At 34.3% G+C, this 26,309-nt stretch overlaps 1 protein-coding gene across 5 annotated transcripts in view; it reads right to left on the reverse strand.

Moving 5' to 3' along the window:
- Window positions 1-26,309, reverse strand: part of PHF14 (PHD finger protein 14) — a 162,168-nt gene that overhangs the window by 73,603 nt on the left and 62,256 nt on the right. For all 5 annotated transcript variants that reach the window (XM_066196765.1, XM_066196773.1, XM_066196748.1 and 2 more), the window contains 2 exons: window positions 20,281-20,331; window positions 20,002-20,123 (listed from right to left, as the gene is read on the reverse strand). In XM_066196765.1, coding sequence (XP_066052862.1) covers window positions 20,002-20,123; window positions 20,281-20,331 — 173 coding nt within the window. The remainder of the gene's footprint in view (window positions 1-20,001; window positions 20,124-20,280; window positions 20,332-26,309) is intronic.

A 26,309-nucleotide genomic window follows, 5' to 3' on the forward strand; every position in this document is an offset into this window, starting at 1 on the left:
CAGGTATGTCAATAACCTAGTCTAGATAAAACATGAAGTTTATTTCAGCTAAATCAAGAGATAAAATTACTTTTGTAGATAGGAAAATAATAATTTGTTTGGACATGCATATTCTCATTATGTTATGTCTTGGCAGCAAAATCTTTATTAAACAAACCTAAACCAAATGAAACCAGTAGGAAGAAGGGATGTCTCACCCTGTAGCATGCTGGGCGTAAGGTGAATCAAATTATTCCATTTGATATTCAATTTTACCATTTTCCTGAACTTTTATTACTGCTGTTGTTAGGCACTTTTGGTCAGATGAGTAACACTGGTTCCCTCTAAAAAATGTCAGATCTTTAGTCCAGGCAAAAATCAAACAACTTTTAAAAGCAGTTAAAAGCAGGCTTAAATGCATTTCAAACAATGCATCTCTATCAATTTCTATCTTCAAAACTTGAATTTGGGAGAAAAATATGAAATAAAAGAATATTGTTTTTCATCCTGCATGACTCTGGCACTAGTAGAGTACTAGTACTTCGGAACTAATAGAGTAGATTCAGTCTTTTTTCTTATTAGTGGTCATAGTCATTTTGAAATGCTCGTTCCCTCATATTCCTTTTCACTATTTTTCCCTCTCTAGAAGAAAATAACACAGAATGTGACTCTATCAACCCATTAGAATGACAGGCAGTTAAAAGGCAAAAATGATGGATACAAAGAAGTTGAAGAACTTGATTTCAGAATACTGCAAAGTGATGGAATCTGAGACTGCAATTTACTAATTTCTGAAATCTCTCCTTTCCTACTAGTTTTTGGAGAACAGAGGAAAACAGAGAAAAATTAAAATATTCCAAACTATTTGACTACTTTATCTGTTTTGATTAACAGGTCAAGATAGATGAACAACAGCATGTAACATAAAGGAAAATATCTAACAGAACATGGAATTTCAGAAAAAAAACCCTTTTTTATGAAGGATTTCTGATTAATATATATTTGATTAATTAAGTCATAGACCAGCATTTTTCTGCATTTAGAATAAAGAGTTTTAAAGTATGCAAAATAAATACATTGGAACTGTAACTATGTAAGTAATGTTAATTATGCTTTAGCATACCTTTTTCTTTTTTAATAAATACTTCTTTGCTACTTTTGTAAATGTTTTAATTAATCAGCAAAAAACCCTGTAATTTTGTGATTGTAATAAATATCTTCTGCTATCTATAACAATGAAGTAGCTGAAAATTTACTGAGATGTCAGTTTTCAGCCACCCATTCCCCATTTCAGTGTCACTGACTTGTCTTGATCACAGCAAACTTATCATTTTCACATAGGATTCCTATCCACAACTACCCCTCCCTAGTTCTTTAAAGTTTCAGTATTCCCCCTCCTCTGACTATTATCCACCTGCTTTTCTTGTTTCAGTGTCTTTGTCTAATCAGTCCAATTTTGCTCAAGTCCTGAAGCTTGAATAGTCTGGATTTTGCTGCCTATGCACACTATCTAAATTCTATTTTTTTACAGTTACCATCCGTACTCAGGTCCTTCTCCAGTCCTAGTCCCACCATGATCCCACAACCACAACTCTAAGGTTTGTCTGTCTGTAAGCCAGGGCCCTGTTTCATATAGCACATCTACAAAGATTTTGGTTTAGCTTTACTGAAGAAACAAGTGTATAGTACAAATGCTAAACTCTGGTAGATAAGTAAAAAATTTCATCATGTCTGTTGATATGAAATGGTACAGAGTAGCGACTCAAGACAAAAAAAAAAAAAAAAAAAGAAGAGCAAAAAAACTCCATGAACATTAAACCCTCTGAGAACACAGTGGAGAATCCAAGGATGGCAATTCAGCTAGACAAGGATCACCCTGGTCCAAGGAGCAGCAGAGGCTGAAATATCTTTACCTTACCAAAGACTGCCTGAGAAGGAAAGATACATCAGACATCAGCACTGGGTGAGATATTCATACTGAAGCTTAGCCTAGCAAAATGCTACTCCTCACCACAAATGACTATGTGATTGCTGTGGATTCTTCAGTTCTGCACATCCTGCTAACATCTCTCTATGCATGACAAAAGATGACCCAGAAGAAGAGGAGTTACACACCTCTCCACACTCACTGCTACATTTTACTCCTCTCTTACTCTGCTCTCTCATCTAGTGCAGCATTACCAGTCATTGATACTGTCCTTAACATCTTTCTTCTCAATCCACATTTCTGTTCCCTGCAGGTCTTGTAGCAACTCCAACTGTAGGGATAAATGCACTCAGCCCACAGCACTCTAAGCACAGCAACAAATTATCTAAAACCTGCCATACCATGACACTGATAGTTATGAGGAAACTATTACTCTCACAATATCCTTCAAAGCTTCCCTTTGCCAAGATTTCATAGAATTGACATGAATAAATTTCTCCTCTGTCCTTAAGAAAAGGAGATCTTTGCCAAAATTCAATTTACTGATCAAAGACTTCAATTCACTTTTCTTAAAGGTATGGCGTGAGGGACACCTGGGCGAGACAGTACACTTACTCAAATCTCACCTTAAAAATTTTGCCTGAAAATATCCAGCCTAAAAGATACACAGGAGACATGAAGAATTCCGAATCCAAGTGAATAAAGTTTTACAAGTTTTTACAAGTTTTACAATAAGAAACTGAAAATGGGGTCTGGTACCACAATTATTACCACTGCCCAGTATAGCTAACTTTCATATGTATCAATGCTAGTCAAAAAATTCCAGAGAGTAAGCTTTTCTAAGTTCCAGTCACAGACATTTTGCTTGATCATTTCCCCATTTCTCCTTTTGCTGTCTGTGAGTCAGTATTTCACAACATAGTCATTGTATAGAATACATATAATCCATCATTCTTGATGAAATTGAGGTGTTAGATTTCCCTAAATCAGAAACAAAAATCATAGTATGAATTTGAAAAAAATTAATTGAAGCTAACATTCTAAAATAAGAACCAAACTTTCATAAGAAAGTGCTCCTGGAAAAAAGCAAACATGTTTTAGCTCATTCATCAATAACTTCTCTAATTAATTCCTGATTTTTTTCCCTTGTTGACAAAGACACAGAAAGTCTCAAATACAACAGAAGCTGAAGCACTGTTTTTTTCCCAAAGGTCTAGTGGCCAAGACAGAAGGAAATCTTTTGTCTGTTTCAATAATGAAAATGGAGCATACGTCTCACAAAATAGCAAAATTAAAGATAACACATAACACTCTAATAACATTGACAATTCTGGGGCTGGCAGAAAACAAATACACTCAAGCTACTGAAAAAGACAACTGCAGCAACATTTAATATTTCTCCTTTTCTTCAACTTATTAATTAAATGTATATATTAGGGTCACTGTGAACTCATAAATTTTGTTTATGGTGACTAAAGTAATGTTCTGAACCTTATCACTTAACTTATAAAATCCACCAGCTTCGCATGAACTTTTCTACATGTAACTGTCTGAGGAAATCTACATCAAAAATTTGTAACATGGATTAATCTATACTGAAAATACTGTGCTGCTTAATTTTAGAATTTTATCAATCTTCATAATGAAAACTTAATTATCCACCCATAGATATGATTTAATACAAACTTAAATGCAAAAATGAAGGAAGCATGGCAATTTTTTAAGGCATCTCATCTAACAGCGAAACTAGCTTTGAATGAAATATTAAGGTATTCTTATAATGGGAATGAGACAACAGAAATGCAATAGCTCTTATTCAACTTAAAGAAAATTAAGTACATATAATATTAAATGAAGTTTCAAAACAAAAATATTTTAAAGTTTTCAATATAAAAGTATTTTAAGCTAAAATCTTCTGAGTTTTCTACAGTAAGCAGACCAACAGCTTGACTAATAATTATTATATATTGTAAAGGCAATCCATGTTTTTTTTTTCCCACAAGATGCAAAATGTACACAGTTAGAGATACCCAGAAATCAAATGGACCACTACAAGCTAAAACAGTGGATTTCTTAAGTGAAGAACCACACTGCAAGAAAGAAAGTTGTGAGAAAGAATCCAGAGGAGGGCTATGAAAATGGTGAAGGGCCTTGAAGGGAAGATGTGGGAGGAGTGCCTGAGGTCACTTGGCCTGTTCAGCCTGAAGGAGACTGAGGGGAGACTTCACTGCAGTTAAAACTTCCTTGTGAGGGGAAGAGGAGAGGCAGGCACTGATCTCTTCTCTGTGGTGACCAGTGACAGGACCAAAGGGAACGGCCTGAAGTCGTGTCAGGGGAACTTTAGGTTGGCTATTAGACAAAGGTTCTACATCCAGAGGGTGGCTGAGCACTGGAACAACCTCTCCAGGAAAGTGGTTACAGCATCAAGACTGACAGAGTTCAAGAAGTATTTGGACAACACTCTCAGTCACATGGTGTGACTCCTGGAGCTGCCCTGTGCAGGACCTGGAGGAGGACTTTGATGATCCTTGTGGATCCCTTCTAGCTCAGGCTATTCTACAGTTCTCTGAAATGACAGTAAACAGGAACAGAGGATATGCCTAACATGTTTGCTACCACTTACATTGACTACTCCAAACACAGACACGCGTGCACATACAGACACACTTATCAAAAGCCTACACAGAGATATAAGCTTCTATCTCCAGTGTGAAAAACAGGCCACAATAGTTTTGGTGTAGATTAGAAACCAATGGCACGAACTTCTTATATCATATCTGTAAGGAACTACGATCTATAGAAGAAAAAACCTTGCTGTTAATACTCTTCCATCACTCCACAGAAAGCCAGCTCCTGTATTCCCAGTTTAGCTTGGAATTAAGAGAGTGGAAATCTAAACTCTTAGTGTGTGTAAAAACTGCACCCACTACCCTGCTCTGTGGGGTACTCCAGCATCTGCCACAGGGGATGCAAAGGATAACTTAAAGGCTGACAACCCTCCTGCCCTCATGTTCTCCATCCTTTATGACGTACTTCATCTTTCTTGTGCAACACCGCTAGATTTTCCCTCCTCACACTTCTAGCTCCTTTTTAGCTAAGCGTGCAGTTTTAGCTATGACATTATTTATTATTTCTGGGGTTGGCAGAATTGGTAAAGAGACCATTCACAGTTGAGTTTTGTGAGTTTTTAGGTGTCTCAGTCTGCTTCCAGGTTAGGTGATACAACCCTTTTAATGCAATTTGACAGGTGGCCCCTGAAAGCTACTGTTGGGGTGATATCTCAATGTAGTGAATTTAGAAATGCATTTCAAAAATGCACTTTTCAAAGACAGCAGACGAAGGGATTGGAACTGTGGATGTCTTATCTGAACTTACACAGTGGAACCTCCCACTAAGATGAAACTTCCAGTGGAATACTGTAAGCAGTAGCACTGATAATTCTCCAGAATGTTGCTCAGTGAATTCGTCTTTTAAATTACAACTACGAACTACAGCTATGACATGACTTTCCCAATACATTATTTTTTAAGCAAAATTACTTTCTTGTTCTTCAGCAGTGCTCTTAATGACCCACTATATTGACTATGGGAAGATGTTTCTTCTATAGTAAACTACATTCTACCTGTTATATAGAATTTTTTTAATGGTTTACTTTTAAGAACAATAAATATACTTTTTTTTTTTTTTTTTTTGACTAAGCACTGGAGAAACCATACTAAGAACACTGCATCCAATTCTGGGCTCCCCAGGACAAAAAACATAATGGAGATACTGGAGTAAGCCCAACAAAGGGACTATGAAGATGACTGGCTGGAGTATCCGCCATACAAGAATAGGCTAAGGGTGGAGATTATTTAGTCTCCAGAAGAGAAGACTCAGTGAGAATCTTCTCAGTGTGTAAGGGGAAGGAAAGAGAGCCAAGACTTTTTCGTGGTACCAAGAGAAAGAACAAGAGGCAACAGGCAAAAACTGAAATAAAGGAGATAGTTAAATATAAGAATATTTTTCTTTTTCACTCTGAGGAGGAACAAGCAACAGAACAAGCTGTCCAGAGAGGCTGCAGAGACTTCATCCTTGGACATTTTAAAACCCAACCAGACACTGCCCGGATTAACATGCTCTATCTGATTTGTTTTGATTTAAGGGGCTTGGACTAGACCAGCTCTAGAGGTCTTTTCCAATCTCAAGCATTCTGTGATTCTGTTTTTAATAAAAGCAGAAAATATTTAGAAAACCTTTCAAAATTAAAGTCCTGCAGTTTACTTATTGTTCTTTAATGGGAAAAACTAACATTACCTCTAGAGTCTTAAAAGCCCACTGGTTTTCTTATCTCTTTTTTACAGCAAGTGTTATTAAAAGACCTATCAGTAGATACTAGCAGACAGGCGGTTTCTATGTAAATTTAAACAATTTTTACTATGACAAAGTAGTACTTTTATTTTACCTCTTTTCATCTTCTCTGCATTTTCAGATATTAAATTGCTGCTTTTGCAGTTTTTATATACCTGTAGTTGCATATTCTCTCCAAAATGTAGAGAACTTCAAATAAATACTACTGCTCTCATCAGTCAATAAGACTACTAAAGCTAGCACTACTGATTTTACTTATGCAACCTTAATTTCTTAACAGATATTAAATTTTCTTTCAAAAGAGGACATTTTAATTATTTTTTTCCTCAAGTGCTTTTCCTAACACCCCTCCACAAACTCATACACTGTGGCAGTTACAAGCTTCAAGGGAAAAAAAACTGGGAGTTCTTTTCTTCTGTCATTTATTAAGAAATGGTCTTCAAACCTGAGGCAAACAGCTCAATAAATAAGGTTATCTGTGTCACTATTTCTTATGCTGTTACTGAATCCTGTTTGTTATTCTTTCGGAACATCTTCAAAAAATCAACTGTTCTTTTTCAAGGCTGATCTTTTTGTCATATTTTGCACCACTCTCAAGTAAATTAACTTCTCCTCTTTTCTATTCTTGCATCACGAAGTGTTTACACAGAATATGCTTTGCCAGGAAGCTGTTCCCAGCAGGATCTAGATTGGATCTCTTCTAGCTTCCATGTGAAATTTCAGATCTTTGTTCACTACCTCAAATTTTACAGAATTTGCAAACTGGTTTCTCCTCTATTCATTACTCATATACTCTCTGCCTACTTAGCCCTTCTTTTGTCTCATTTCCTTTTTCCAGTTTCCCAGAAGCTCTGTCTTAGCCAGCATTTCCATATTTTCACTTTTCTCACAAAGTACTTTAAGAAATATAAATAATTTAAATAGAAATATAATTCAAATATCCTAAGTGTCTCAAAACTAGTTGAGGTTCTTAAATAAAAATTTCTATGGACTTGCACAGATTCCTGCCATTTAAACCAGCTCTATATTTTGTTCCATCTACTTAGTGTAAAGCTTAATAAGCATTTACAAAGCACACTTCAGTTTCAAAAAATTCTTCCACAACTCTCCCCGTGTAGTCAGAGTTTCTATACAAGTTAGAGAACAGACAATTCAGAAACGCATATAGATTCTGCTCCCTCAGGAATAGCCCTACAAAGGAATGAGAATCAAATTCACAATTACAATGGATTTCGCAATTTCATAAAGACAGAGTTTAGAGATGGAATTTTTTGTTTATTTTATTTGCCTTTCTCCAGGCATAAGAAAGTCCGTGCTCACACTTGGTTGTGCTAATGTGCATGCGCTCAGTTAGATGCAAATTGCAGGCATGAGTCCCATCCATTAGCTTTTATGTTTTGTTCTTGTGGATTGCTGAACAGAGATGGGAATACCTAAATAAGAAGTCCATATCGCAAGGCCCAAAGAGACTTCCATTTTGCATCCTGGGAAGGCTTAATACAGGCATACTTACAGAAAAAAAGATTTAACTCCTCTCTTCTATTTCCCTAGGCAGCAACATCAGCACAAGGCATAATTTGTCTCTGACTTTTACTAACAAGAACACTTTAAAAAGCTATTCAAATTTATGAGATTTTTAAACCCAAGGATAAACCCTGGCCACAATTTACACTGAAGTGAGCACTTTAATCCATACAATATTTTCCTACCAAATTATAATCAAGTTTCTGCTGTGCAATTTTGGTGCTGCTATTGCTAGCTTTTATTGCTGTATTAAATTGTTAGCAAACAGCTAAAGGCTGCCAGAACGATTTCATAACATCTATTTCATTTTTAATAGTCCTTTGTACAAAACAGCTCTGAAATTATTGTTTACATATTATGGTCAAATAAATGCCAACAAATTCTATTGTTTAGCTTACTGCCATTAGGATTTTGGCAATTATTTTAGTCTTTATTACAACAATATTTTTTAGAATTTAATAATTTAACTATTGATCCACTACTATCACTAAATAATATTTGTTTTATCTTCTCACTCTAAAACTGAGTGATGCTCCAACTATTATGTATTGGCACCAGTTCTACCTTTGGCTATCACTACCATTTTGGCTTCCTCTCAAAACCAAACAAAAAACCCACCAAAAAAAACCCAAAACAAACAAAAAACCCTCTTCAAAACTGGTCTAGCATATGTAGGATGCTGAAGTTTTATAAAGTCCTGAAGTGCTACCAGATGCCCTGCAGTTTTTCCAAGACACGCCCCACTCTTAAAATCCAACTGTACACATTAGTTTTCGGGAAAAAGCAAGAGTTAGTTGCTAGTGTTTCACTTTTAGTTAAAAATATTTAAATTACAATAAACTGAGGTTCTCTTCCCAGAAGTCAAGACTATTTTGAATTTGTCAAAGCCAGCATGTCTTTTTGATCAAACATTAAATAATGTGGCAGAAAGCACATTCCAACATACACATTTTCTGTCAAATAAGTTACTGTATAACCAAAATTCCATGTTTATTTTCAGTGACTACAAATTAAAATATTTTATTCATATTTAGATGCCTCCTCATGGAAACAGAATAACTTTCAGTGACAAGAACCATCATCCAACACACTGAAATCAGATGGGAGGAGGATAAAATAAATGAGGTGCCAAGAAAACTTCACACATCCTTAAGAAAACAAAAGCAAAAGCTGTGTTTTTCAAAGATAAAATTGTATATATTGTGCGAGAAACAAGCAAGGCTTTTCATCAGTTCAGAAACACAAAATAGAAAGCTGCCAAAGGATGCATGAACCACACTTCAGACAAGTAATTCTTCTGTCCAAGTATTCTTACATGTATTACTTTAGATGCAGACAAGCTCCAGTACAGCATGAATGGAGCTTTCTGTTTCCTCACTCAATAAAATGTTGTCCTTTTCCAAGTGACAAGTGTTGACCTTTCATTGTATCATGTCTGCTCATGGTTTGCTCCCTTCCACAATCACTTCTAGCAACATACATCAAAAATGACAAGCAGAAATAAGTGTACTGCATGTGCTGTGTTATACAGCTGATGTGTAAGATTTCTGTGATTATTAATTAGAAAGGATACTTTACTGAATTAGCATACTTGGTATATAATTAATGCAAAGCAGCAACATAAATTAACCTCACAGATCTAGGTGCTCAATACGGATGCTGCAGATATGCATATTTCTTTTCTCCCAAAATCTGCACAATCTAATGTAAGAAACAATGTATATTTAGAGAGCTTTTGGTTTTGACTTTAAAAGCAGAGATTGCCGTATTAGAATTCAAATGCTTGGCCACCCTCCCTCTACTTTCCTAACCTAACTTTTGTTTCTTTTTAATAAGAAAGGAAAAAGTCAGCAAAACAAAATGTCAACATTAAATCATTTCACAGCATTTTGTGTCAGAAATGTAATGGAAAATGTGCACATCATGGGAAAGGTTACTGTTCTTCCAGAACATCTTTTCATTTGGTTCAGGGCTCATCCCTCTACATAACTGTGCAGGCACTACCAATGGTTGTTCTCCCTGGGCTTAATTTGGCAGTTGAAGGATTGTGGCATTTTCAGGAAACCACAGTGCAGTGATTTTAGTGGTTATCCATCTGAAAGTGATGATATGATTTAGAATAATTACTCTGTTTATGTGCAATGGTAAAAGTCAGTTACTACACCATATTCCAATGTCAGCTTACACTTTACAGACTGTTTCCCTAATACAACATCACGTCAGATGTCAAAGTCAGAATTAGAGGGATTTAGTGCTCCTGTTCCTCAGCAGTAAGTGCAAATGCAGTATAGTAACATCACTGTACTTAATTTAACTGACAATTGGGTAAGGAAAGGAACGGGAGGGAATGGTATGAATTCAGCTAGTTAATCAAAGCACTGCACATTAATTTACGCTTGACCTTTGCATTGTTACAACCAGTGATATGAGAAAGAGAAACATATTAGTCTTCGCTAAGAGCTTTTTCATATTCTTGAAGAAAATGTAAGCTTTTTTTTCTTGCATATCCTTTCCACATCCTTTCTTCTCAAAACTAAGTGAATTTTTAGACCTTTTTCAAGATGAAATCTGTGATAGGCTTAAATATTTATCTGTAACTTTATAACTTTGCTCAAGATGGCATGGTAAAATTCTTAAATTGCTTGTTTCTCATTTCCACAAGACAATATTAAAAAAAAAATCTCTTCAAATAACAAGAACTTAAAAAATCCATTCAAGGGTAAGCAAATGTTTACGAAAAAATCTCAAGAAGAGGAATGAGATTGTTACAGGGTAATGAAGTCCTACCTGGAATATTCATTGATACTGAATTCCTATCTAATGTTCTCTAATAGAGAACATTGTCTTTGGCATTTTAAATGACTTGAAGCAAATCAGATGCAAAAATTTATTTTCATTGAGATGAGAATGTTAAGGAATGACACAAAGTGTAAGTAATACTAATAGTTTCAGGTGTTGTAAGAAAGATTCAGTTCTACTAATTAAAAGCAAGGGAAAATCTAAATCCAACCTTGTATATGGCACAGATAAAAATAAAACTTAATTGAAAAAAACCCACAAAAATTAAAAATTATGCAAAAGAAAGGAACAAAACTAATAACAAGGCAGAAAAATAAATGAAAAATATATAACTCTATTTTAAAAAATACTAAATTTTGCATACAGAAAAGAATATTACTTTATTAATACACGTTAGTATAGATTATTCAATCTGTAATTTCAATGACCACACTAGCAGGGAACTTCAGCACGACAAGTAGACCAAATCTAGTGGAAATCAAAATCATGCTGAAGTACAGGAAATAAACCCTACAAGTTCTATTCCTTTTCCCAAAACACAAAGATGTTTTATAAGAAGATCAATATTAACGTCACACTTCTTAAACTACCAACTCAGATGTTACTACATGCAAATTATTTCAGCTACTTCAAAATAAAGTTCAATATTAAAACCAAATTTCTCTTGTCATTTAGGCTGCCAAAAAAGTAACGTTTACCCAATGTATACTAATGCTGAAGAAGCTTTACAACTCAATGGAGTTTTTTATTATCATTTTCAGTTTTTTTAACTGTTTAAAAGTAATGTTCTCCAGTAAGAAGCTTTGCAATACCTCAGCCTACAGCACAATTAAGCTAAAAAGAACAATAATATCCCAAATACAGGCAGATTATCTACAGCCTCTCAGGGAATACTACTATACATAAAATACTTGATTTACACCCAAATTAGCAAAAAATTGTATGCAACTGTGCTCCATTGATTTATTAATGCAATTATTGCCATTAATGCAATTAATACACTATAATGGTATTATATGCCATATTAATAATGTGAAGAATAACTCTGGTCAGTGCTGAGAAAAGTGACTCAATATCCTTAAGCTCACTGTACCTCTAGCCGCTTTTCACGTACGGGCTTCTTTGGTAATGGAAAAAAACCCAGAACACAAAAACCTCACACTGTTCCAAGACAAAATTAGTTTTGAATAGTGTAGATGAAGTTTTGCACCCGAACTGCAGGTTATTACCGAAACCCCACACTAACTACAGATCAAAGACTTGTAAAAGTATTGGGCAACAATAACAAGAATGACAAAGAATGATAAAAACCACAAGTGGAACAGTAAGCATTACTCCTTTACATATTAATATGTCTTACTCAAATAGTCCATAATTTACTCTACAGTTCTGTGAAGTGGTATTTAATTCAGAAAACTGACTGCACTGATGCTCACTTGGCACTAACTGTGATGAGTCAAAACTGATGCTGCAACACAGCATTTAAATGATTATTGTCTCCTGCCGTGGTCTTCTACCACACCATTTTACTACCTGGTCGTGAAAATTCTCATGTCATAAATTTTGTAACTATAAATTTCAGTCTTGTGCCTTCTGTAGCCATGGCTCGGTTCAACAATGCAAAACAACTGAATTGGTAATGAATTTGACATTTGCTTTCTGAGTATGCTGTACCATGAAATATTCTGATGTCATAAGCTTGCTGCACTGAAGGTGACTGAAGCAGTTTGGCCAGAATGAAGGAGTAAGTGATACATTCAAATGCCAACTGAATTGAATTATTTTACGCAATTTCATGTAAGAAAAAAAAATTTTAAGAATGCCCACAAAAATAAGCTACTGACCCCATCCAGGCAGATATTTTTGCAGTCATAACCTATTACTGGTAGCCAGACTGGGAAATAATTTGATATGTCGTGAGTCTCCCCTTTCCTTCACAAACTACAATTTCAAAATCTGCATCTTGTTTCATTAAATAATTTTAATCTTCTGAAAAAACACCTCATTCAGTGACTGCTTTATCTAAAGAGGTCATTCATTATTTACAGCCAAGAATCTCTATACTGTATTTTTTCATGTTATAAATTATTATAAATCCTAGTAGTTATAGAATACAAAAAAAGGAGCAAAGGTCTCTGATACATATACTTCCTAGGGCAAGCAGAAAAATAATAAATAAATCCTGAGATACAGAACTGTCAGGGGAACAGATTACAACTGTGAAATATTGTTTCAAGCTGCAATTTACAAACCTATGATTGCAGCAAAGTCTTGATCAATCAGCTGTAACTGAAGGGAAAAAAAAAGATAACTATATATTAAAAATTTAATAATAAAAGAAAAGGTAAAATACTGGAAAACAAAGTAAACCAGTTGGACGATTCTCTTATTTACAACTGGTTATCTTGTTGTATATTTGTGAAGTTCACGACACTGGTACAGAAGCTTTTTGGATCAGCGTATTTCAAATATCAATACTAAGAACTTTGGACAATTACACTTATACCTGAGGGGTATAAACTTCTACTGTTGACTAAGCTTCTACTGACTAAAGCCCAGTACGAACTTCAAGAAGATTTGACTGACAGATCAGAAAAGAATGTGAAGAAAAAGAATTGAGGAACGCTCACACTCCTCTCTCCTATTCACTCGTCAGAGGAACACTAACAAACCTCAACAATCAACACAATAATGCTCCAACAGGGTTTTATAACTTTTGTAACACTGAAGAGAGACAAATATCCACTTTCTCTCTATTCTTCCCAGTGTATTAACAGGAAATGTCATTAAACAACCTCACCCCCCAAAAAATCTAAGAAACCCTTTTGTGGAGCATGTGGGGGGAACGAAACTTTGCTGTAGCTGCATTTGATCAGAAAGCATGGCAGGGCAGATAACTTCTCATGCAGTTTTGCCTCTCCTTTACAAAACAAAGGCTCAATGCTAAACTTTACAAAAAAAAATACATCTGAGGGTTCTGTGCATATTTCCAGGCCTGAATTTCTTAATTTTGATAACAGAATTGAATGGTAACAGGCCTTTTAAACATGACAATACCTCCAAAATTTCAGTTTTGGGCCACTGCTACAAAGACTACCTATAAGATAGTTCCTTCAAAACTACACATTATCAAGAAACAAACCAGAGATGGAACACAAAAACAATAACCGAAGACCTGAGTTTCTAGTCTTTAGATGGTACAAATTTCCCTAAGAGTTAAGCAGCAAAACAATCAAGGGACAATAGTAACCTGGGCTTCAATTCACATTTTGCTGTCTCATTTCAGGAAAATAACAGACAAGCACACTAAAGAAATCCATTAGGTACCAGGTAAATAGACTGATGCCTAATTAACAGAAAACCCAATGGTCTGCCATGCACTTTTTGCAAATGTTCTAGTCATGAACAGCATCAGATAGCTGGATAGCTCAAATCCAAACACACCCAGCAGTCTGCTTCTAGAGAAGCCCTGAATGACAGCAGTGTAAGTCTTATTACCAGACCTACACCTGACTTGCAGGCACTTGGCAAGAGAGCTTCACAATGCCTTCAGTTGTTTTTTAATGCCTGCTGTAGCATATGAATTTACAGAAAGTAAAATGCAATGCAAATTCAGTTTGAGTAAAGTCCTCCGAAGAAAATGTGCATTTGTCATTATATGAACTATCCTGCTATCTAGAATAAAAAAGAAACACTTTTCAGAAGGCAATATACAAAAAATGATTTAACAGGTAACTCAAGCAACTAGAAAAGTTAACTCACAGAATTAATCCCTGTAAATTATATAGCAGAAATAAACTACACAACTGAACATTGCATTTCCCTTCATTCTCTTAGTTCATTCCAATAAAAAAAATGCACTTGTAATCCTCTGTAACACATAAGATTGCGGGAAATCGTGGCTTAACTAACATTTTCTTTGTAACTAATCCCTACATTAGTGGCCTTGAACTTCTACTGTAAATAATAGGCTTTCAATCACTATGATGGACTGTGAATTTTGTTGCAGTGCATTTAAAGTAATGAATAATCAATGTACTTGTTCTGGAATAAACTTCTTCTCATGAAGAGATTGAAAAGTAACAGCTGAACAAATAAGGAAGAAATCCTTAAACTGAAGTTTGGCATGTGCCTTTGATTAGAAATGTAAGAAATAAAAATGCAAAGATAAACCTATACAAGACAAAAACAATTAAGGAAATCCAGTGAGAGACATTTTTGGACAGATGATCTCCAAAGGATTCAAAAAAGACTGTCTAAAACACATTTTCTGTCAAAAGCAGAATTAAAGCAGACCACTGTGTGCAGCTAAGCATGCAATCTATTATACAGTATAAATTATCATCCTAAACTTGATAAATACATTTGTAGTACCAGAATTACTGATGTCGCACACCTTTTAAAGATTTTCAGTTATAGTATGATTGAATAACTCATATTATAGTTAACTTTATAGTTAATTTTACTCAACGGTTTTTTTTTCATTTAGTAAACATGACACTGCATATATTTTCTTCTTTTACCTTTCCTACTCTTCACCTTCCCTGTCTGTTTTGATACAGTGACTGGACATGCAGCACATTAGACTTGCTTGAAAAGTGAGAGAGTATACTGGGAAAAACAAGTACTTGTAGTTTATTTCCTAGTAAATATATACATTAAAAATAAATACTACACATATTCTTGATAATCTGCTTTGCAGATTTATGTTTTCTGAATACTTTATAACCAGCATTCAAATCTATGTTTTCAATAAATTCTCTTCTCTATTCTTTCAAATACATGACCTTCATCTTTTTTACCCTCTTCTAATGCTGAAGTCATAATTTTGCCTCAGGTACTGCAAATCAAATGAAATGGAAAATTCTAACTTAACTGCTAATACAGCAGAAAAAGTCAATATACAAAACTACAAAAGAATGTATTACAATATGCTTGCTCTAAATTGTTGGATGAAGAAATTGAATGTTTTTCAGAGACTTCTTTAACCTTATTTTGGCCCATACAAAAATGATAGTCTAACTCTATTCTGCTTTTCTCAAATCTACTATTGAGATGCCAATTTTATGTCACGTACTACATTCCAAAACATTACCCAAGCATATCTTAAAGCAAACAGCAGATGCCGTATTAATTTTTTTTAACAGCAGCAGTTGAAAACCAGGGTATTTTTTGAGAAGAGGCCACTTCTTTAGAAGTGAAGTAATTTAAAAGTCCTCCCTTGAAAGTTAATGAACTGGATTAGCTTGTGGATTCTTCTTTTAAAACTCTGTTTTAAAAATCAGTATTACTTAAATTCATCTTAATTTTTTATTACACCAAGCAGATTATACAGTAATACTATGCTAGAAGCATTTCATCTGTACGGTGCTACAATATGGAGGGCAGGTTTTACCTATTATATATTGCGCCACCTGAAAAACACTTCTTTATCCATGTTTCTACTAAATATGGTGTCATTCTAAAAGAACTATTGGGGACCTATTTTTAAACATTTGCATCAATGAATTACAGCCTTATTTAAAAAAACCCAAAAAATTAAAATAGAAAGTACTTAGAATAAAGCAATTCCTCTGCAAGATCTATCATTCTAAGCAATTCATGCAAGATTGTAATTAAGCACTCATGAAACCTTTTAAATGTCTGAACTATATATGAGACTTCAAAAGATTCACACAACGAAAAGTATCATATCTAAATGCTTTCTGAAACAAACAGCAGAGGTCAGTTCTAAAAACAAACAGAACCTTTAAAATTATTTTCTGAGTTTCTCAGAAAATTTACCTTTCACATCAAGTTTTAGAAACTCTCCTACTTCAATGTATGTGCTCAGTTTAAAGCAAATGTTGCCAATATTTCATTATTGGTTAAGACTGAGCAGTATATTTTCATAGGTAACCTCTGGTTTCACAATACTTTGGTTCCAAGCACACATTATAGCTCTTTTACCTCTTCTCTCTTTTAAAAAAGTGTCAAACCTATCTGTGTCAAATACTCTCAATACTGTCAATATCTCTCAAAATTCAATGACAGGTCATTGGAGTAAAATGATACTCAAAATCCACTTTCCTCTAATTACAGCTATAGCTTTCTCACTTATTTATAACGACAGTTACAGATCCAACTTTGCCTCATTTGAGTACGTGGTTTTAACTAACTTTTCACTGTTGGAACCGTAAATCTTGACTGTGCCACTAATTATTCTTGTAAAAGGTAAAAATTGCAGGTTTACTTAGCTCAACAGAATTACACAAGTGTGTATAGAAGAATTTATGAATTAAATTCACTGTAATTTCTAAGAAAAAAACCAAAAACATCACATAAGGATCACAAGACTGATCCTTTCTAGTGGACAAAACCACAAAATCTAAACTTTCAGTTCTAGTGCATGCTACTATACTGAAAGAGCTTATCTGTATTATCTCACATCCCTGATTAAATAAGCACTATCTTGACGCGTCTTTTATACACACATATGCTAAACTATTAGTATAAATAAAAGCAACATGTCAGTAAGTTTTAGACAAAAGCTTATAATTAAAGATGCCCTAATTTTTATCACTATAGTCACTAAGGCATAATTCAGTCAGTTACTAAAGCACTATAATTGATCAGAATGAAATGTACTTTTTAAGGATAAATCCTTGCATAGTTATTTATTTGTTTTAAACCATATGAACAACAGGTTAAGTAAAGCCACTGAACATACAACAAAGAATCCCTTAACTAACCAATGCTACCCAGGAACACCTGAAATGGAGACCAAAAAAAAATTTCCAATAGTCACACAGTAATAACTAGTTAAATTATATTCTCTTCCTCCAGATTCATTGCTAAATAAATCATTATTATAAATTATAAATTTCTGCTGCGTAATTTGAAATATGAAAAAAATTGCTTATCTTCCTGTAATCCTTACTCAAACAGCAGTTCTGGAATGAGGGCCAAATAAATTTTAGATGAACTTACAATTTTTAAAAACAGACTGTCCAAGCGTCATGTAACCAGCCCTGTCTGTGGTAACACACAGCAGAAAAAGACAGAAGGCCCTTCAAGATTATTCCTTAAATCTGCAGTTTCACCAGTTGCATACTTCTGTTTAACTTGGTGATGAACTTTTATATTCAGAAAAATCTTTTGTATAACATAACCACAACCCCCCCTTTTCTAACTGACAGATGCGTTAGAAAGAGGGAAAATGAAACTCAGCAATTTTGATGAAAACCAAAGACAATAATAAAGATCTGAGAAATTTTGGGCTTTACTAACAGATAGTGCCAAACAAACAGATATTGAAAAAAATACTTTGGTTTCCCTCCTTAACATTTCTTGCTTGCAAGGAGTCCTACAACCTTGCATTTAAAACACTATTTCTACCACCAGAAAAGAGCCCTGCATGACGGCACAGGGAGGAAAAAGCACCTGGGCAGGCAGAGGGTCACTCCTATCACTTCGTGACAATGCAAAAGAAAATAAGCTTCTGAAAACTTTCTCTGACATAGCTACACTCCGTGGATCACTTCCCCAAACATATTAGACTACAGAGTGAACATAATTTAGTAATTATCAAAAGTAAGCTTCCACACCTCTCTAGAAGCAGCGGTAATCTGAACTGGATAAAGTTGAAGCTATTTATAGGAATTACCTGAAGAAAAGCGAGTTTTAAATTTAAATCTTTTAAAAATTAATATGGAAAACAAGATTTAAGGAAATATTTTTCAGAGAATTATGAACAAAGGATTAGAACATAAACTCCTTCTCCTATGCAGGACTACTGTTCAGTTTCTTGGCCTAATTATGAGGTTGATTTTTAAGAGAAACTGTTGGGTTTTGGCATATTAATACGATTATTTTTCACCCATCTAAATTACTACTAAAATCTTTTCCAGTAGTAAACAAGACATAATAGTAATTTTCTACCATTATTTTTTAATCACAACTTAAATATACAGCTCCTCATGGGTGTTTTCTTGTCATATCCTTAATGTCTTCCAATGTGGTATTTTTCACATTTCTAGAAAAAGCCTGAAGAAAAAAACTAATCCACTGCCTTTTTCGCAGTAAAACACAGCCATGTGTTTTACCAGGATTCCTTCCCACAACAAAACGCTCTTCCTGTATCTTCTATTTCTTGTAAACTATAGGGCTTAAGAAAGCCCTAATAGTTAATAATCTTGCCATGGGCAGATAAAAACCTGCTGCCACTAGTCTTCATCAGTGTAACTGCATGAGCAATCCCTGGAACACCCCCCTCTATTTCACAGTCTGGATCTGAGCAGGAGCTAAGATTACCCAGCAGTAGTAGCTTGTCCATAAATGAGACTCACACAGTTACTGATGAGCTTGTACAGGCACTCTGCCTCCAATCTGGAAATACAACTACACACTGGCACACAACCTTGTAATTTTACCAACTTCTATGGTAAATCATATGCTGTCGCTGATACTAAAACCAGCTATTCTGAGTATGTACAAGGCATCTGTACCTGTGACACGTCCTGATTATAAAGCTATGCGTGCTTGCCTATATCGTCAGTGATTCTGACCTTTCTTGTAACTCTGACTCCCAGAAATAAACAAAAATACTTATTTTGGAGTACTCCTTCCAGTTAAAAGCAATAATTATAGCTGACCTAAAGTGAAGAATTTGTCTAGAAAAATCTCGTTGAAGCATACAGGACCTAAACACAACACACTTTTTAAAATCTGAACTTACAAGATCATTTTAATGAAATCTCTGTAGATTCAATTAAAATCCACCTTCTGATTGATAAGGTCCATGATTCTTCTTTCAGGAATTATGAACAGTTTTTATAGCTTTGCAAAGAGACTACAATGCCAGCTATAAAGTCAAAATCCGCAGAAGTTGTGGTCAGTGGTAGCTATTTAATAACAGCTATTCTACACTTTAATTAGATCTCTGCACCTACTAACACATCATTCAAAGGTCTTTTTATCATTTCTGTTTCAGATAAGAAACATGATTATCAAACCCTTTCATGACCTGCATTAATGGAGGTAGCATTAATACCTTTTTAAAAACATAAATTCTTCATAATCCACATTTCAGCTCATAAAATCATTATTTTAATTTTATTACTTTTAAGATGTTCATGTAGCTTTAATATCATTAAAATGTTGGTTTATCTTTCTGACCTGCTCTAAAACATTTACAATTCACCCTGATGAGAGCAAATTAATTCTCCAGTGTTAGAAAAACAGATTATCTTAGTTATTTAAAATATAAATGCTTTTGGCAGATCAATAAGTGAATCAAGTCAGTATTTCTGATGTAATTATACCCCTAAATAACGGGATGAAATTTATTGTGCTTTCAAAAGGTACATTGTCTTCATTTGAATCACCACAAAGTGATAAAAATGGGACTTTAACTCCTTATAAGGTCAGAGTATCAAACCTACCTGACTAGATTTTCATTGTCTCCAGTGCCTTTGCAGGTAGCACACTCAGTCCTTAAATCCTCTGACTTCGGCTTCTTTTGCAGCACAGACTGTCGTTGCCTTCTTTCTCTGGGAATACGTTCCTGCCACAGCAGAAGGCAAAAACAAAGGAATGGGGGGGAAAGGAGGGAAGGAAAGCAAATATTTTCAATTATGGCATGGAAAGTAACACTTCAGCCCAAAGTTTAATTTTTTGTGAAACCATTAAAAAAACAAACAAACAAAACACTATATTCCAACCTCAGGTTTTTCTTCTTCAGGCACAAAGCTTCGTTTTCGTCCTCTAGTTCTCTAGAAGAGAATATATTTAAAATTCAATGTTAGGTAACGGAATGTTTTTGCTGTTTATCTATTATTCCTAACAACAAAAACACATCACAGAAAATAATTTACGGCATTACCTACAGAACCACTGCCATCCAACTACACTGATCAGCATTAGGACAATACCTTCACATTCTGAATATAAAACTATAGAACTAGCCAAAAAGTAAATACAAGCATTTGAGCATGTTAAGTCTCATTCTTAAAAAGACTGCCACTAGAATTACAAATCTCTTACAGACTTTGCACAAACCTCCCACAAGTAGTAGTTTGAAAATTGATATAAACAGTGCATTAAAATAAACTCACCGAGCACTAAAATGTGCTCTATTTATAAGCCAAGTGATAAGATTTAAGAAAAAAAATATAATTGAAGAACATTACAAAAACAGAAACACAAAACAACTTAGACTTTGAGGAGTAACAAGAATTAAAACTTTCAAACTGAAGCTTAGTAAGAATAGGTTTATGGCAAATGGTCATAAAGCTGTAGCATATATCAACATATGACTGGTACATAACAGATGTTTTTGATGATTCTATACAAAAACTAGAGTGTTTTTCAGTATTGCAGTTGGCCAAAAAAGTATAAAGACCAACAGTGTGGAGGAGGACAAGGGGTATCCATGGACTGTAACAGCAAGCACACAAAGGTTTACAAGCACCTTTTAAGTTACTACATAAAACTCACATGAGTTCAGGTTCAGTCACTACATTTCATCTTTGAAACAGCAGCATTATTAACCTGCCTGTGTTATGTAACTGCCACAAGCTGACAACATCACTCTTTCCTTCTTGTCTAAAAAGGAAATTATATCAGAAGGAATGTGGAAGGAAATAAGAAGTATCAGAAACTATTCCAGTAACCCAAAATACCTGACACACAGACACTAACAACATAAATACATAAAAAACCATGAAACTGCTTGTTTGATGGGAGAAAATCACCACATTAGGAAGTAATTTTTCATATGATAAAGACAAGCACTGCCTAGTTTACAGTTTCTTAAAACTTTTGAAGCAGACAGTGTTCACTTCAGAAAATGTAAAAAAACAGCTCATCAAAACAATCTTAGACCAGTTTAGAAGCACAAGCAGTCATAAATTCAATTTCAAAGAAGCTAACAGTATAATGCTTCTCCTGTTTGGGCCCTCTTTGAAGGTGATTTACACTAGCTTCAAATTAAAGACAGTTCTCTATTTTAAACTGTTTTACAGATTTAAGTACTGCTACACTGCAAATAAACCTGCCATTTCAATACATCTATACCTTTATACTTACGCAGATTTTGATCTGTGTATGTTAATAACATTCTGTTTGGGAAGATCTTCCTTTTTTAGTCAAGATTTTAACACTGTAGTAGCAATGAATGTAGTGGAATGGAGAATGCTAGTCTATTTCATGGCTCTTTAGACTCTTTTAATTGCCATTAGGATTCTTTATCACATTTCCCTATAGGTGATTTAATAAAAAATGTAAAATCTTATCTATTTAATACATATCAATATTTACTATACATTTACTAATTGAGGTGTTCGACATTCCACAAGCGACACAGTAGTGCCAAAATATGGAAAAAAAATATTTACCACACATAACTGAATTTATCAATGCAGTATTAGAGGTATTAATGTAACATGGGCTGTGTGTCAACTGCATGTTACACAATTCAAGGTCACTGCATTAAAACTAGACAAAAAAAAAAAAAAAGTTTGATCAGACACCAGCACACTAACTGCCAGTTTTACTACTTTCAGCCTCTGGAATTAGTCCTAAGAACATTTACAAACTTTGACAACTTTAAGGTATGGAGGCCCTCCTGAACGCAGCTGTGTAAAGATCATAAAGAAGTAGGTATAATGGTGCATGCCTATAAAGGCAGTATTAGGGTCCTCACTCTTCATGTTTCAGCAGCAAGAGACAAAGTGTATGCTTTGCACCATCAGAGTAAGTCTATCTTGAATACTGACACGTAATTTGGAAATCTAGGTAACAATGGCATTGTTTTTGACTCTAAATAGAAAGTATTACAAGTTAGTAACTCAATTTTAAGGAATAATGAAACATGTTTAAACTTCAGCAAAATGAATATATAAGCTTTATAAATAATTTAGTCACTTTTGCCAAGAAAATGTTGGTTTGCTCCTGTCTGCTATATAATGTGTGATGTGTATGACCAGGAATGTCACATGAAATTATACTTTCACTAGTTTTCTAGACCTTCAAACATACTTGAGTTTATTCAGTTATCACTAGAAAACAAACACTCAAATACACATCTTTAGCACACGTATTTGTAGGATATTTTATATGCTTTTAAAATAGCAATTTTATGGGTTTTTTTCCAAATGGACCTCCATAGTTAAACACATTTTCAAAGATTCTGCTCAGATAATTTTACTATTGCCATCATTCAACATGAAAAATAAGATCGAATTAACAACTGAGAATTGAATATTCTTTGATTTTCAGCAACAGCCCTCCTGTAATTTGACATTTGCAATTTTATGTATGTTGTCACTGAAGTTACCATACAGGTTAATAGGAAAGAATCAGGTAAATCTGGATTACTTTGTTCAATATTATTAATTACTGTTTGCTTCAAAGTACTGTATTTTAAATTGCTTTGAATAATTTCTGTCATTAGCAGGCTCAGAATGAAAACATCAGAGATTATGAATGTAAAATACTAGCTCTGCATGTACTTGCCATAAACAACTGAAGATTTATTTAAAAGCAGCTAAAGGAACCTTGCTATTAAATGGCATATATTACACTTAGATAAATTTGTTCATATTGGAAACTTACGATGTTAATCCAGCAAAAGATGCCCAAAAAAGACAGTGATTCTTTTTAAAAATCAAAATACCTGGAAATGCAATACTACAGAGATACCTGAAGGTATCTCTGTAGTACTTATTTTCCAGGTATCATAAAATTTAGGATTTCCCTCTATCATAAAATGGAGCAAGAGTTTTGTGAAATTCATCTCCATATTTCCAAAATGTTCAAACAGTAAGTTGAGAAAGCAAAGTCATTTTATCAGCACTCAGGCAAAGTCCCAATTAATGCCAGTGCTATCCCAGCAGCTTTTTTTATTTTATTGCAGAAGGCTGTAAACCTTCTACCATTTGGGATGAACAACTCAGTCCAGATCAAAACAGAGCAAGGTGTGGATTAGAGAGATACAACCCACACACAGCAACTGTGACAAGGTGACACTTCAGAACAAGGGTAATAATTTCAAAAAAAGTACTGAGCTATGTAAAGTGTACACAAAATACGTATTTATAAAATTTTATTCATGTAGAAACAATAGATTTCTGTGAAAAATTATTTCAGATGTTGACATTTAATGACTACTGACTGGCAAGTCTTTGGTTACATCTCATCCCAAGTTCTGTACTTACACAGCTTTGGAATTCATTCAGTGGGCACTACAGTAAGGGCAAAGTGTGAGATGTGCTCAGATACTTCCCTTCCCTTACTGTAACATAAGACTCCAGCCACTGAGCTCTGGAGCCCACAGCATCAGAGTGGAAGCACCATGCAGTTCTCTTTACTACACAGGCAACTGAAGATTTAAAATTAGATGCCTATAGCTAAGGGCTGATTCTCTATAACCTTAACTGCCCCAAATCTCAAACATGCCAAGGTCATAACAAGTGCAAACTCTATTTATCATTTCATTCCTTCTGCAATTATGGCAGTGAAATAACACAAATAAAGGAATGAATTGACACAAAAGCCAGTTGAATTAATAAAATTTGACCTCCTGATACTATACCACAATATTTCTATTCCTCCCCTTCTCCAGTGACTTCTTAACCTCTTCTTCTCTAATGCATCCAAACCATACTTCCTCAACATATCCTGAAGTTCTCTGCGTGTTGCCCAACCAAAGTGATAACATCTTCCATATTCAGACCTTTTCCTTCCCATTCAGCTGCTCTAAAAAAACACTACAACACTTAATTAGGCATACATAGCTCTCAATCATATATTACAATAATGGATCTATCAATTATTAAAGGTAATGCTACTATAGTAGTAGGCAAGTGACTAACTTATTTTCATTAGGAAATCAAATTAAAAGCTATAATTATTTGAAATAAATTAGCTGCTGCATCACAAAGAACATACCTTACACTGAACCGAAAGAGGAAAAGAGTACCTTATTTCATTAGCAATACAACCCAACAAAATCTGAGCAGCCCAAGAAAGCTCAATAATTTAAAATTAGGATGCCAGCATAAAACAGAATTATTTTTAAAGAAGAATAAAAGAAACACTTCAAAAAAAAGGTTAAAAATTGCAAAAGATAAAATAGATTAAATTCTTTTCATTAGTTTTTTTTTAGCATAACATTCTGAGGGGAAAGACACACCTCATCAAATAAACTGCTAATTAAACTCTTCAAAATCCTGTAAGATTAAGTTCCTTGGGTAAAGAAACTGAGCTGTTTGATTCAATGAAAACATCAAGATGAAAGCAAGCCATCATTTCCAAGAATATCTTACCAAAGGTTTACCCTTCATAGCAATTTTAATGCTCGTCCTCTGAAAAGAGCAGTGCTCTGAATAAATGAAACTAAAGATTAACAATGTCATTTTTTGTCTTTTACTTCAAGGCTTACTATCTGTGGAGGTTAGAGAACACAGTATTAAGGCATACCTCATTTTACTTATTTCAGTTATTTCATTAACTTCTGATTTTTCATTTAATAGTTGGAAAAGAGAAAATCCTAACTCTCTTGCTTATTGTTTTAAAAATTCACACAAAACATTACAAGATTTCCTAGAGAGAAGCACAGGTGGGCATCACATGCAAACAGCTATCAAATCTGGAAAGAAATAGGAAAGCACCCAACATTGGATTGTTCGTGTCTAATCAAATTTGTATTGATCTAAGTTGACAGTTACTACAATATCCCATAAAATACGTATCATTTTATAATAAACAATGCAAGTTATAAAACACAATTAAGAAAGAATGTTAGAGAAAGTCTTGGGGGAAAAGAAAAGAAAAAAAAAAAACTAGAGCATACACTTCCATGGCCAAGGGAAAGCTAAACAAAAGATTGGTTTCTTTCAGCCATAATGTTTTGTGTCACAAAAGTATCCATCTATGCATTCTGCTGTTACAGAGTGGAAACTTGCATGTTGGCATAGGGAATTAAAAGAACCGGGACTTAAATGGCTAAAAAGCAGAATACCAATACAATAAATTAATAATGAATGATGAAGTTATAAATGATACAGTGTGACATAGATAAATGAATGAGGGATATGGACTGACGCATGAGAGAAAATGGTGAACTCAAGACACTTAAAAAGATGAGAACATTAAAAAACACTGTCCAAAATGGAATGAAAATATGCTGAGGGAAAATTTGATCAATAGTGGGTTCAAACCCAATAGCAGGAGAAGAAGAAAAACTGATGTGGGAGTTTCAATTTTGACCTTGGAAAAGCTAGAAGTGAGTGCTTATATTTCATATTTTTGTTTATAAACAACTGGACAATATGTAACAAAAAATGAAGAAGAATAGATAATGCATTGACTATAAGATTTTGAATATTCTCAGAAAAGAAATTCCATACATGAGACTAACGAAAGACATCTGTTAAGAACAAATAAAGACTACGATGAACCCTATAGTCGTTGAAAGGAAACAGACTCTTTGCAAAAGGAAACAAAGCAGCAAAGCAAAGCTGCAAAGGAAAAAGTCTGTTTGCCATCACTAACAGATGCAACAAGCTGATATGTTAGCTTCCAGGTGGGAAAGCACAAAGGGTGAACAGGATAGAATAGGTGCCCACATGACCCAAAACCACCATGGCTGTCACCAAACTTCGTTGTTACGTTTCACTGTTTATGCTTTAAACCAGTTCATCCAAAGATAGCAATAGAAGGCAGAATATTCCCTTGAAGCACTTTTGCT

Source organism: Chamaea fasciata, unplaced genomic scaffold, assembly GCF_029207755.1.
Source record: "Chamaea fasciata isolate MVZ Bird 193981 ecotype frontalis unplaced genomic scaffold, bChaFas1.0.hap1 SCAF_1, whole genome shotgun sequence".
Classification (NCBI taxonomy): Eukaryota; Metazoa; Chordata; class Aves; order Passeriformes; family Sylviidae; genus Chamaea; species Chamaea fasciata.